The sequence below is a fragment of the Amblyomma americanum genome, chromosome 2 (genome assembly GCF_052857255.1).
Source record: "Amblyomma americanum isolate KBUSLIRL-KWMA chromosome 2, ASM5285725v1, whole genome shotgun sequence".
NCBI classification, from domain to species: Eukaryota; Metazoa; Arthropoda; class Arachnida; order Ixodida; family Ixodidae; genus Amblyomma; species Amblyomma americanum.
Genome location: NC_135498.1, coordinates 8,102,337 through 8,111,454, shown reverse-complemented (window position 1 = coordinate 8,111,454; position 9,118 = coordinate 8,102,337). Strand labels below are relative to the sequence as shown.

The window sequence follows — 9,118 nt, the reverse complement described above, 5'->3', positions numbered from 1 at the left end:
TTTCAGACACAGCTCAGCCCTGGCAGGCCAGTAGAGAAAATGGGTATAGTTGGCACACTACACGTTATTTTCATTGAGGGTAACTGTTCGAGGAAACAGACTCTGAAGTAGTTGCACGCATCTTATACCTTGACTTCAAGCACCACTTCCACCACACACAAAATGAAGGCAATGAAAGGAATCCCTGTTGCTTCATCCTCAACATTTATATCCTCGAATGAGACTACCACAGCTAACATTAAAATAACTTTATTCAATGTACCCAACAAGTATTACAATAAAAAACCACACTGATATCATGAATGTAAATCATTGCACACCCTCCTTAGCAGCAAAAAATGGCAGACGTACTCTAGCACACAATGGGACAACCATCAGGCTATATCACAGTACAACTCCTCTGCAGTTAATCAACTATATGTTAAATATTAAGCACTTAGCTATCCGCGCATACATTTTACTCTGTGCCAAGTTACTCGGCCTGCTCTAGCACCATAAGCTAGAATGAAAGCCTGACCAATGTCATCACATACAATGGTGGTTGCACAAATGCAAGAATATAGTATTTCAATTCGGCTTGCAGAGTTTGCATTTCCGTAGACCGTATCCAAGTCCACAGGCTGAAATTTCCATGTTGCATCAGCAAACAGTAGCACTAGTCAGCAGTCGGATAAGGATGAATTGCTGAACATGCTTTCTGGCACTTTGCACCTATGCATCCCATCACTACAGAAACTGCATTAAAATTTTTTTTAAAACACTCAAACTGTGCTGCAGTAAACATTGGCTGTTCCATTGCCACTTGGGCATGCAGCATTGTTGGGAAATTGGCATAGGATTTATGAAGATGGTCCATTCATGGCAACAATACAAACCTAGTACACATACATATACAGGTTTAAGTCCAATGTTTTAATGTTCAGGAAATTTGCCAAACTGGAGTAAATTTGTAATAAGGGAGTAATTACTCATTACTAGCCACCCAAGCTTAGCAATACGGCTAGAAAGGTAGTTAGAGAAGAATTTGTCCTGGTCTTGGGATCAAATCTGGGACCAGAACCTACCTGGGCAGTCACTCTACCAACTAACGAGTACGGCTTGCAGATGGTAGGGCGACAGCGAATTAACAACTCAAAGTGACGAAGGCGTTTTCGCAGTTTTTTCCAAGTTTCATAAAAAATATGTGCACTGGCTACAGGCTTAATTTTTTGCAATTTTAGGAAAATGCCAGTGGTACATCCAGACAAGGCATGGCAATAATTTTCCAATTTTTCCTGGGTAAAAATGCATTCCCAATGGCATCAGCTCCATTACGCTGCATACCGGGCTGGTTTGTATATAGCGCACACACAAAAAAAGGACACTCTGAACCTCTCTTAGGATCGGTGAAGCAACTTGCATATCGTTAACAGTTTTCTGTTAGCAGTAGGACCCCTAAGCAAACTGCGGCCACTGCACAGGTCTGACCAGTATTCAAAAATATAATATTTAGCAAAAAAAGTGGAAATGTTGGCTTCATTCTGAAGCATACATCTTCGCATTTGTCAATGTTGCTGACAACCTTTCCCATAAATTTTAGTCCTACAGATAAAATTTTGGATTACAGTAAAAGAACTAAGCTTCCACCAAGTGTCAAGAGGCTAAAATCTGCAAAAGGAAGTCTTCACTTTCAGGTTCACTGCTTTGGCTTGTGCTAGAGTTTCTGCGAAACGTAGGCAAACAGTAATGAGACACGGCATTGGACGAAAGCCTTTGGCCTTTGGTCATGACGTAACAAAAGTAATGAAAGCTGCTGCCAAATTCAAATGTGTCAAGCGACCAGCCAAACTGAGTGTCAGCGTAGAGCGGACTCCGGAAGTGGGGCTGTGCGAAGGTGATGGATATAAAGCGGCCGCCACTGCACAGCACACGGCTGACCTGGAATGTACATAGCAGGATGCAATTCAGCTTCTTCAGCACATACAAAGAGACGAAGAAAAGGCATGCGGCTAAAAAAGCTGCACAAAAAACACTTTGTTGCAAGCTGCACAGAAAATAAATTCAAAGGAATTTGTGACCAACAGTAGACTAGCCTAGTTTAATTAATTAAATTGCTGCAGTAGGCAGTCTGGAGTTGTCAGCTGGTAGCACACAGAAACTTAGCTGCATTCTGCCAGACTTTATTCATGCTTTACTATAAACTTTACGATGCATTGAGCTTGTGAACTGCAGGCTGTTTTTTTACATCGCTGGATGCATGCAAAACCTCCCTCTAGCATGGCTTTGATAGCACCAAAGACAGGAAAGTGGCAAGTTCCAGCTGCAAAGTTAACTCTGACTGCATTACGGTCATTACAAGAAAAACATGGAATAGCATTTCCATAAGCATTTCATTCTCAGCAAAAGAACTCATGTGCAAGGTCACAGTCTTTCTGTGAATTTCAAATAAAAAGTATGCAAATGTTGATAAGCACCACCATGTTCTACGCAGAGCTTGTTGAATCTTAACAAGCAGGTTTCTCAGTACTCTTAACAGAGTGCGACAAATAATGTGCATCCTTCACCACTGTCATCAAGCCCTGGTGCTGCCCTTGAAGATGTTATCATCAGCCTGACTGTGCCCACTGCAAAAGGCAAAGGCCTCTACCATGCCTCTCCGATCAACTCTGTCTTTTGTCAGCTGCCGCCACCACATCCCTGAAAACTTGTTAATCTCAACCGCCCACCCATCTTTCTGCCGCCTCCTACTACGCTTGCCTTCTCTTGGAATCCACATTGTTACCCTGAAGGACCAGTGGCTATCTTGCCTTCGCATTACGTGCCCTGCCAAGCCCATTTCTTCCTCTCGATTTTGACTAGGATGTCATTAACCCGCATCTGTTCCCTCACCCACTCTGCCCACTTCCGATCTCTTAATGTTACACCTATCACTTTTCTTTCCATAGCTCACTGGGTTGTCCTTAACATAAGCTGAACCCTTGTCGTTAGCCTCCACGTTTCTGCCTCATAGGTGAGTACTGGTAAGATACAAGTGTTACATACTTTTCTCCTGTGGGATATTGGTAAACTGCCATTCATGATCTGACAGAACCTGCCATATGCACTCCAGCCCAAACTTAATTCTTCTAGTTATTCCACTCCCGTGATTCGGATCTGCGGTCACTACCTGCATTAAGTAGATGTATTCCAACTTCCAGCCCCTCACTACCGACTGTGAACTGCTGTTTCCTTGCAAGACTGTCGAACATTACTTGCGTTTTCTGCATGTTAACATTTAGACTTATCATTCTGCTCTACCTGTTTAACTCATTCATCATGCATTGCAGTTTATCTCCTAGCGAGTGTCTATACACCTTGAAGGTGTAAAAGGTGTATAGGCACCCAATTTTAGTGGCATGTTTTCTTTGTAGTGATTCTCAATACATAACTATACATAGATCAGCACGTGGTATTCGCCTATGACTGCTAAATAATTTAAATCGAATTTCTCTCTCATGCTGTTTCAGTCTCAACAGCTCTGTGATGTCAAAGTTCCATGTAAGTCACATGAGGAATGAAAGAGCTGCGGTATAATTGCTGCTTCTTCATTTTAATTCACTACGACACTGAAGCCAGCCTACCTCAAAAGCCGGAATGACAATGAATGAAGACATACTCAATAAAGAATGAGAAACTGACATCACAGCTATAGTTAGGCTGCTGAAACTGAAACAGTATGAGAGAAATTCAATTATAGATTATTTATCAATTGTAGACAAATACTATGTGGTAATCCACATATACTAATGCCTTATGCATGATTACAAAGAAAAAAGAACACACCTGAAAATTACATGCCTATTCTTCGTTTCATACATCATGTGCAATGCTGTGAAAATTGAGGAAGTAGTAAGCATGAAAAAATAAAGAGAGGCACGCTACTCTATGCTTTTTTTGTAGCCAAATGGTCTAAGGCACGAGAAAGTGACACATGTGTCGTCAGCATTAAGCACTCATTTAATCACACTCACGACAAATGCATCAAGTCTGCAGGCAAAGCTCCTATTATTTTTCACTCACCAAGAGGAATGTACTGCTTTTCGATCAGGGATGTAGGCAGTGCAAACAAGAGCATCAGCTTCAACAGCATTGCACCTCATGTATGAGGGTGGTTCAATACGTTAAGTAACAAGAGCTCTCATGGTTGTGTAAATACCCAATGCAAATTAAATTCCATATCTAGGTAGAAGAGGCAATCTAAGCTTTCAAATGTTATCACCAGTAGATGGGGGTAAATATATTGTTAGGCTTCCAAATGGTCAGGGAGATGGAGGAAGATGTATTGTTGGGCTTCCAAATGGTCAGTCAACACCAACTATAATAAGGTTGAAATGTCCACTGAGATGTGACCATCTGAGAGCTACTGCACCCTTTCCTATGGTCAAAAAACATTTCCTGCCCTCAAAATAGATGCTTTCGATTCCTCCACATAAGCAGAGTTAAGTGTCCTCTTTCGCCTCCATCCAAAGGAAACACACTATGGTCTGGTTCCAAACCAAACCTGGGGAAAGGCGCTAGGTCAAGTTTGAAACCGGGTACTCCCGCTCATTAGACGAGTGCCTTAACCACTGAGTCACCGTGGCACGGCGGGTATCTATCCAGTGTGCGGAACCCACTCAGCCTTACAGATGACAAGCTGCTACCACCTGGCAGGGTGGGTGCGCTGCCTATCCAGTGTGCGGAACGCACTCAACATTACAGATAACAAGCTGTGTCTACTTGCTTGATACACTACACCTGTCGCTCTCTAACCAGGTTCAGCAATACTTAAACAGCAGTAAATTTTTTTAAGTTTCAAAAAAAGAAGTCCCCAGCTGCAATTCATCGCCAATTAGTGGATGTTTATGGAAGGGCTATAATGTCATGAAAACAGCTAGGTGTGGATTTTGTGCCAGAAATTCAATAAAGGCAGAATAGATATGCGAGATGAGAAAAGGTGAGGGTGGCCAAGCACCATCTCAAATGACATGTGATATGGTGCAGTGTTTCCGATGCTCTGTATTGGAACACTCTCCACACAGCCTGGATCTCGCACCAAGCGATTTCCACCTCTTGGGACCATTAAACAAGCACCTGGCCAGATTGGTTTACCGTTGGAACAAATGCTTCAAAAACTATGGTGACTATGTGCAATATGTACCAGTTGCTTAGTAACTTTGTGTATCTCTCAGAGGACTTGCTATGCTACTTTTTGAGCCACCTCGTATGAAACTGAGTATATACTCCTTTAAAGTGCAGCATCAGTAGGCAGCTGTCAAATTTAGTAGGGGAGGCCACATCTTTCTTAATATATGGCTTCAAATATTACAATGTAGTCTTCCTGCCATAGTTAGATTTGTGACAGTTCTCCAAGTAAGACATAGACATAAGGAGAACAGATTACTCCTGAATACAATAGCCAGATAAAATAAAAAATGAAGTGGCAAATGCCTCTCAAGAGAGACCTTCCAGCCAATAGCACTCACTGACCATTTGTCATGACGTCGTGGTTAGTCCATGATTAATTCACTAGCCCGCCATTAATCCCCTACCGCCTGCCAGCCCCCTGCAATGTTATGCTACCAGGAGCAAGGTGCTCAACCACGATGTTATGAGGACTGGTTAACGCCACTTGAGGCACATTTTCCACTTTGTTCTTAAGTTGTATCTGACTGTAGTGCTTTCTGTTATAAAGGACAGTGTTATACACTGCTGGTGAACCGAAAATCAGCAATATTTCATGCTCAAGTCATGCACTCAAGCAGAATAACTGGAAATTCTACCAACAGCATATGTGACAGCAGGGCTTCATCTCAGCAAATATAATGCAGCACATACAGTTGGAATGTGAAAAAAAAAAAGGAAGCTACATGTGAAATGGCTACTGTTGCACAATGAGACTAAAATGAAATGGTATTGAGACTTCACTAGAATATGCAAGAAAAAATGCCCATTGCCTACAGCTACAATATGCTTAACACAGCAGAAAAGTACTTTAGATAGAATGTTGTGTCTACCTCCCAGAAAACAATTAACGCCTTACCATGTGCAGAACGTAGCGGCTATCTCCCAAAAACAACTAATGCCTTACCATGTGCTATGCCAATGCTATTTGCATGATTCAAATGGTTTACAATATCCTTAATCATCACCAAACCCACATGTCAGTCCTGTTACCGTTTTTGTACCTCTGCATTATCCTGTTACGCTAGAAGTTGCTCAGTTCTTACATTAACCTTTTAGTTTTAACAAGTTAGGATTACCATAGCAAAGTTAAAGATAGCTTCGGTAGGCATTAAATTAAAATGCTTCCTAGTTTAAACTTTGCATCTAAAATTTTTATTTTTTGTGTAGAAAATATAATGTAAGACTACAGGCTTGGTTTTTGGGGGCCAGCATTGTAGCGCCTTTGCCCTGCCCACTACTGCGCCAAATGCCCACTATGCAGAGAGCATGCAACTTCATACTACATTGTGTGGGCCTATCAGGATATTCGGGAAGCCTTTTGGCTGCCTGTCAAGAATGTAGCCGGCTGGGAGCATGCCCTCCCGTCATCCCACCAGGTTGGTCAGCACCAGCTGGTCACCCAGGCTGCGGCGGTCACAAGAGCCGTTGGGGCCCTGGACTAAGCGTACCACTTTCAGACTAAAGTACCCCTCAACGTGACCAATGAAGACATTTTCCACCACCGCTGTAATCTGTGGCATCACAGCAGTACAACAAAACTCTGAATTTACCTCCTTCAGTACTTTTGTCACCAATATCTGGGTTGATTCGGAGATTGTCCAAGGGTCCTTTTCTTTCACCATCATAGCATCGAGTGTGGCCTTTTCAATGACTACATCAAATGAGCTGTCTGGAAACTGCAGTTGCGTGGCATCCATAACGTGCCATTTCATCTGAGCGCAGTCATCACAGTGTGACGCCATATTATTTATCACCACACGAGAGTAATCAATGTTTTCAATGTTCTTAAAGCCATCCTTGAACAGCAGCTCACTGAGAGGGCTGTTTCCACAACCTGAAAAAAAAAAGAAAATGAAAAAGATAGAAAAATTCCTCACTAACACATCACAGAAAACATGTAGGTGCAATGGCAAATAGCTGAATGCAAACTTTAAGAAGAATTTGCAGACATTCAATATGTGGTCAACAGAAATCAAAGATGGTAGTAATGATTAATGGCAAAATACTGTTAGCAAGTGAACAGTGACTGGCCTGAAAGGCATGCCTCCGAGCCACTGCCCCACACAGGGCTAAGGCAAGTAAGAATGAATTAGAGCGAAGACGATGTGACCATACAATTAGCTGCATGTGCAATGTCCGAAGCATAACATGATTACAGAAAGCCTACAAAAGCTTACTGTTACAGTTCATTTGTAATTGAACTGACCACTTCTGAATACACAGGGACCGCAAAATCTGGACAGTCGGAAATGCAATGCATTGGTCAATAAGTGCACCAGAGGTAGAGTAATAACAAAGACAGCATAACTTTCACGAGGTAATAACTCTATAAGCTGTTTCCATAACTCTATAAGCTGTTTCCATGACGGCCCCCCACTGCAGTGACATATCTGATGGTAAAGTAAAACACTACTGGTACAGCACTTTAAACACAGCAATGAATCATTAAAATCACATCACAAAAATAAAAAAGGTTGCTACTTAGCTAACAAGCACAACGTAAGTAATCGTTAGTGCTCTAGCCGAAACAAAACAAATGGTTTAGCACGGTCTAACTACCGCTGCAGGGTGCTGCGCCGCATCGATGACATGGAGATGTTTTAAACATGTTATGGACTAAACTGGGCGCACTCATGCAACTGCATACGCTGCATCACGTTTGATTCTCTTGGAGTCGCGCTTACAGCCAGGAAAATGGTATCACTGAGCTCCGTTTATCACGATCAGGCAACGAAATAAAATTAGGCGGGCGTGCCCGGCACCGCAAATATTACGGTAATACGGCAATAAGAGATGACGCTTACCGAGCATAAGAATCCGATCTGTTTTCTTGACATGCCGACTGATGAGGTGGGCATACGTATGGTATGGCAGCAACCAGTCGTACGTAACCTCAGTTTGATACCTGTCATCCCAGTAAGCCACATCGCAGTAGCTTGCATTTTCCTTCGGAATGGCCATCAAACTGTTCACATTACTTTACCCTGAAACCCTGTAGCGAGGAAAGCGGCAAATATGTCCCGGCTTGTCAACGCTCAACGCGGAAAACGTGCCGGCAGCTGCTAGCAACAACCACGTGGACACGGGAAAACACAGAGCTGCGGAAGCAAGGGCAATCCTAACCAATGAAAAAGCCTCCATCTTTGTTTCTCCAACCGCCATGTTCGTATCGTCCGTGCTCGTACAATGCATGCAATCACATCGTTTCTATGCATTTCCCTGGCAAACAGAATTTTAAAGCCCCATTTTCGCTAGAGTAATTCACTAAGAGTTTTGAATGTAAATATGCTGTACAACCTACTCCGTAAATTTTGCGAGGAAATATGAATCGAAACTGAAATTCTGTAATAGATGGTACTGCGACCCCTGTACTAAAAGCATGTCTAAAAGGTCCACAGGCGCATTTGTTTAACGTTCTGTGTGGTCGCTGCAAAAATTGCTGGTGGTTTAGCTCTCGTTAACCCTGATCGAAAGCGAAAAGCTGCATCCAAATTAAATTAAATTGGTTGTTGGGGAAAAGAAATGGCGCCGTATCTGTCTCACATGTAATAATAATAATAATAATAATAATAATAATAATAATAATAATAATAATAATAATAATAATAATTGGTTTTGGGGGAAAGGAAATAGCGCAGTGTCAGTCTCATATATCGTTGGACACCTGAACCGCGCCGTAAGGGAAGGGATAAAGGAGGAAGTGAAGGAAGGAAGGAAGAAAGAGGTGCCGTAGTGGAGGGCTCCGGAATAATTTCGACCACATGGGGATCTTTGATGACGTGCACTGACATCGCACAACACACGGGCGCCTTAGCGTTTCGCCTCCATCGAAACGCAGCCCGAGTAATAATAATTGGTTTTGGGGGAAAGGAAATGGCGCAGTATCTGTCTCACATATCGTTGGACACCTAGCAAGCAAATCTCGCATGAATAA

General features: G+C 42.5%; 1 protein-coding gene across 1 annotated transcript; it reads right to left on the bottom strand.

Annotated features, from left to right (window-relative positions):
• Positions 1 to 233: 233 nt before the first annotated feature.
• On the bottom strand, positions 234 to 8,280 carry LOC144120499 (EEF1A lysine methyltransferase 4-like). Its single transcript, XM_077652946.1, has 3 exons — positions 7,989 to 8,280; positions 6,735 to 7,018; positions 234 to 1,917 (listed from the first exon to the last, which is right to left on the bottom strand). Exons 1-3 carry the CDS (start codon positions 8,143 to 8,145, stop codon positions 1,633 to 1,635), a joined length of 726 nt encoding a protein of 241 aa, XP_077509072.1. The 5' UTR covers positions 8,146 to 8,280; the 3' UTR covers positions 234 to 1,632.
• Positions 8,281 to 9,118: the final 838 nt, after the last annotated feature.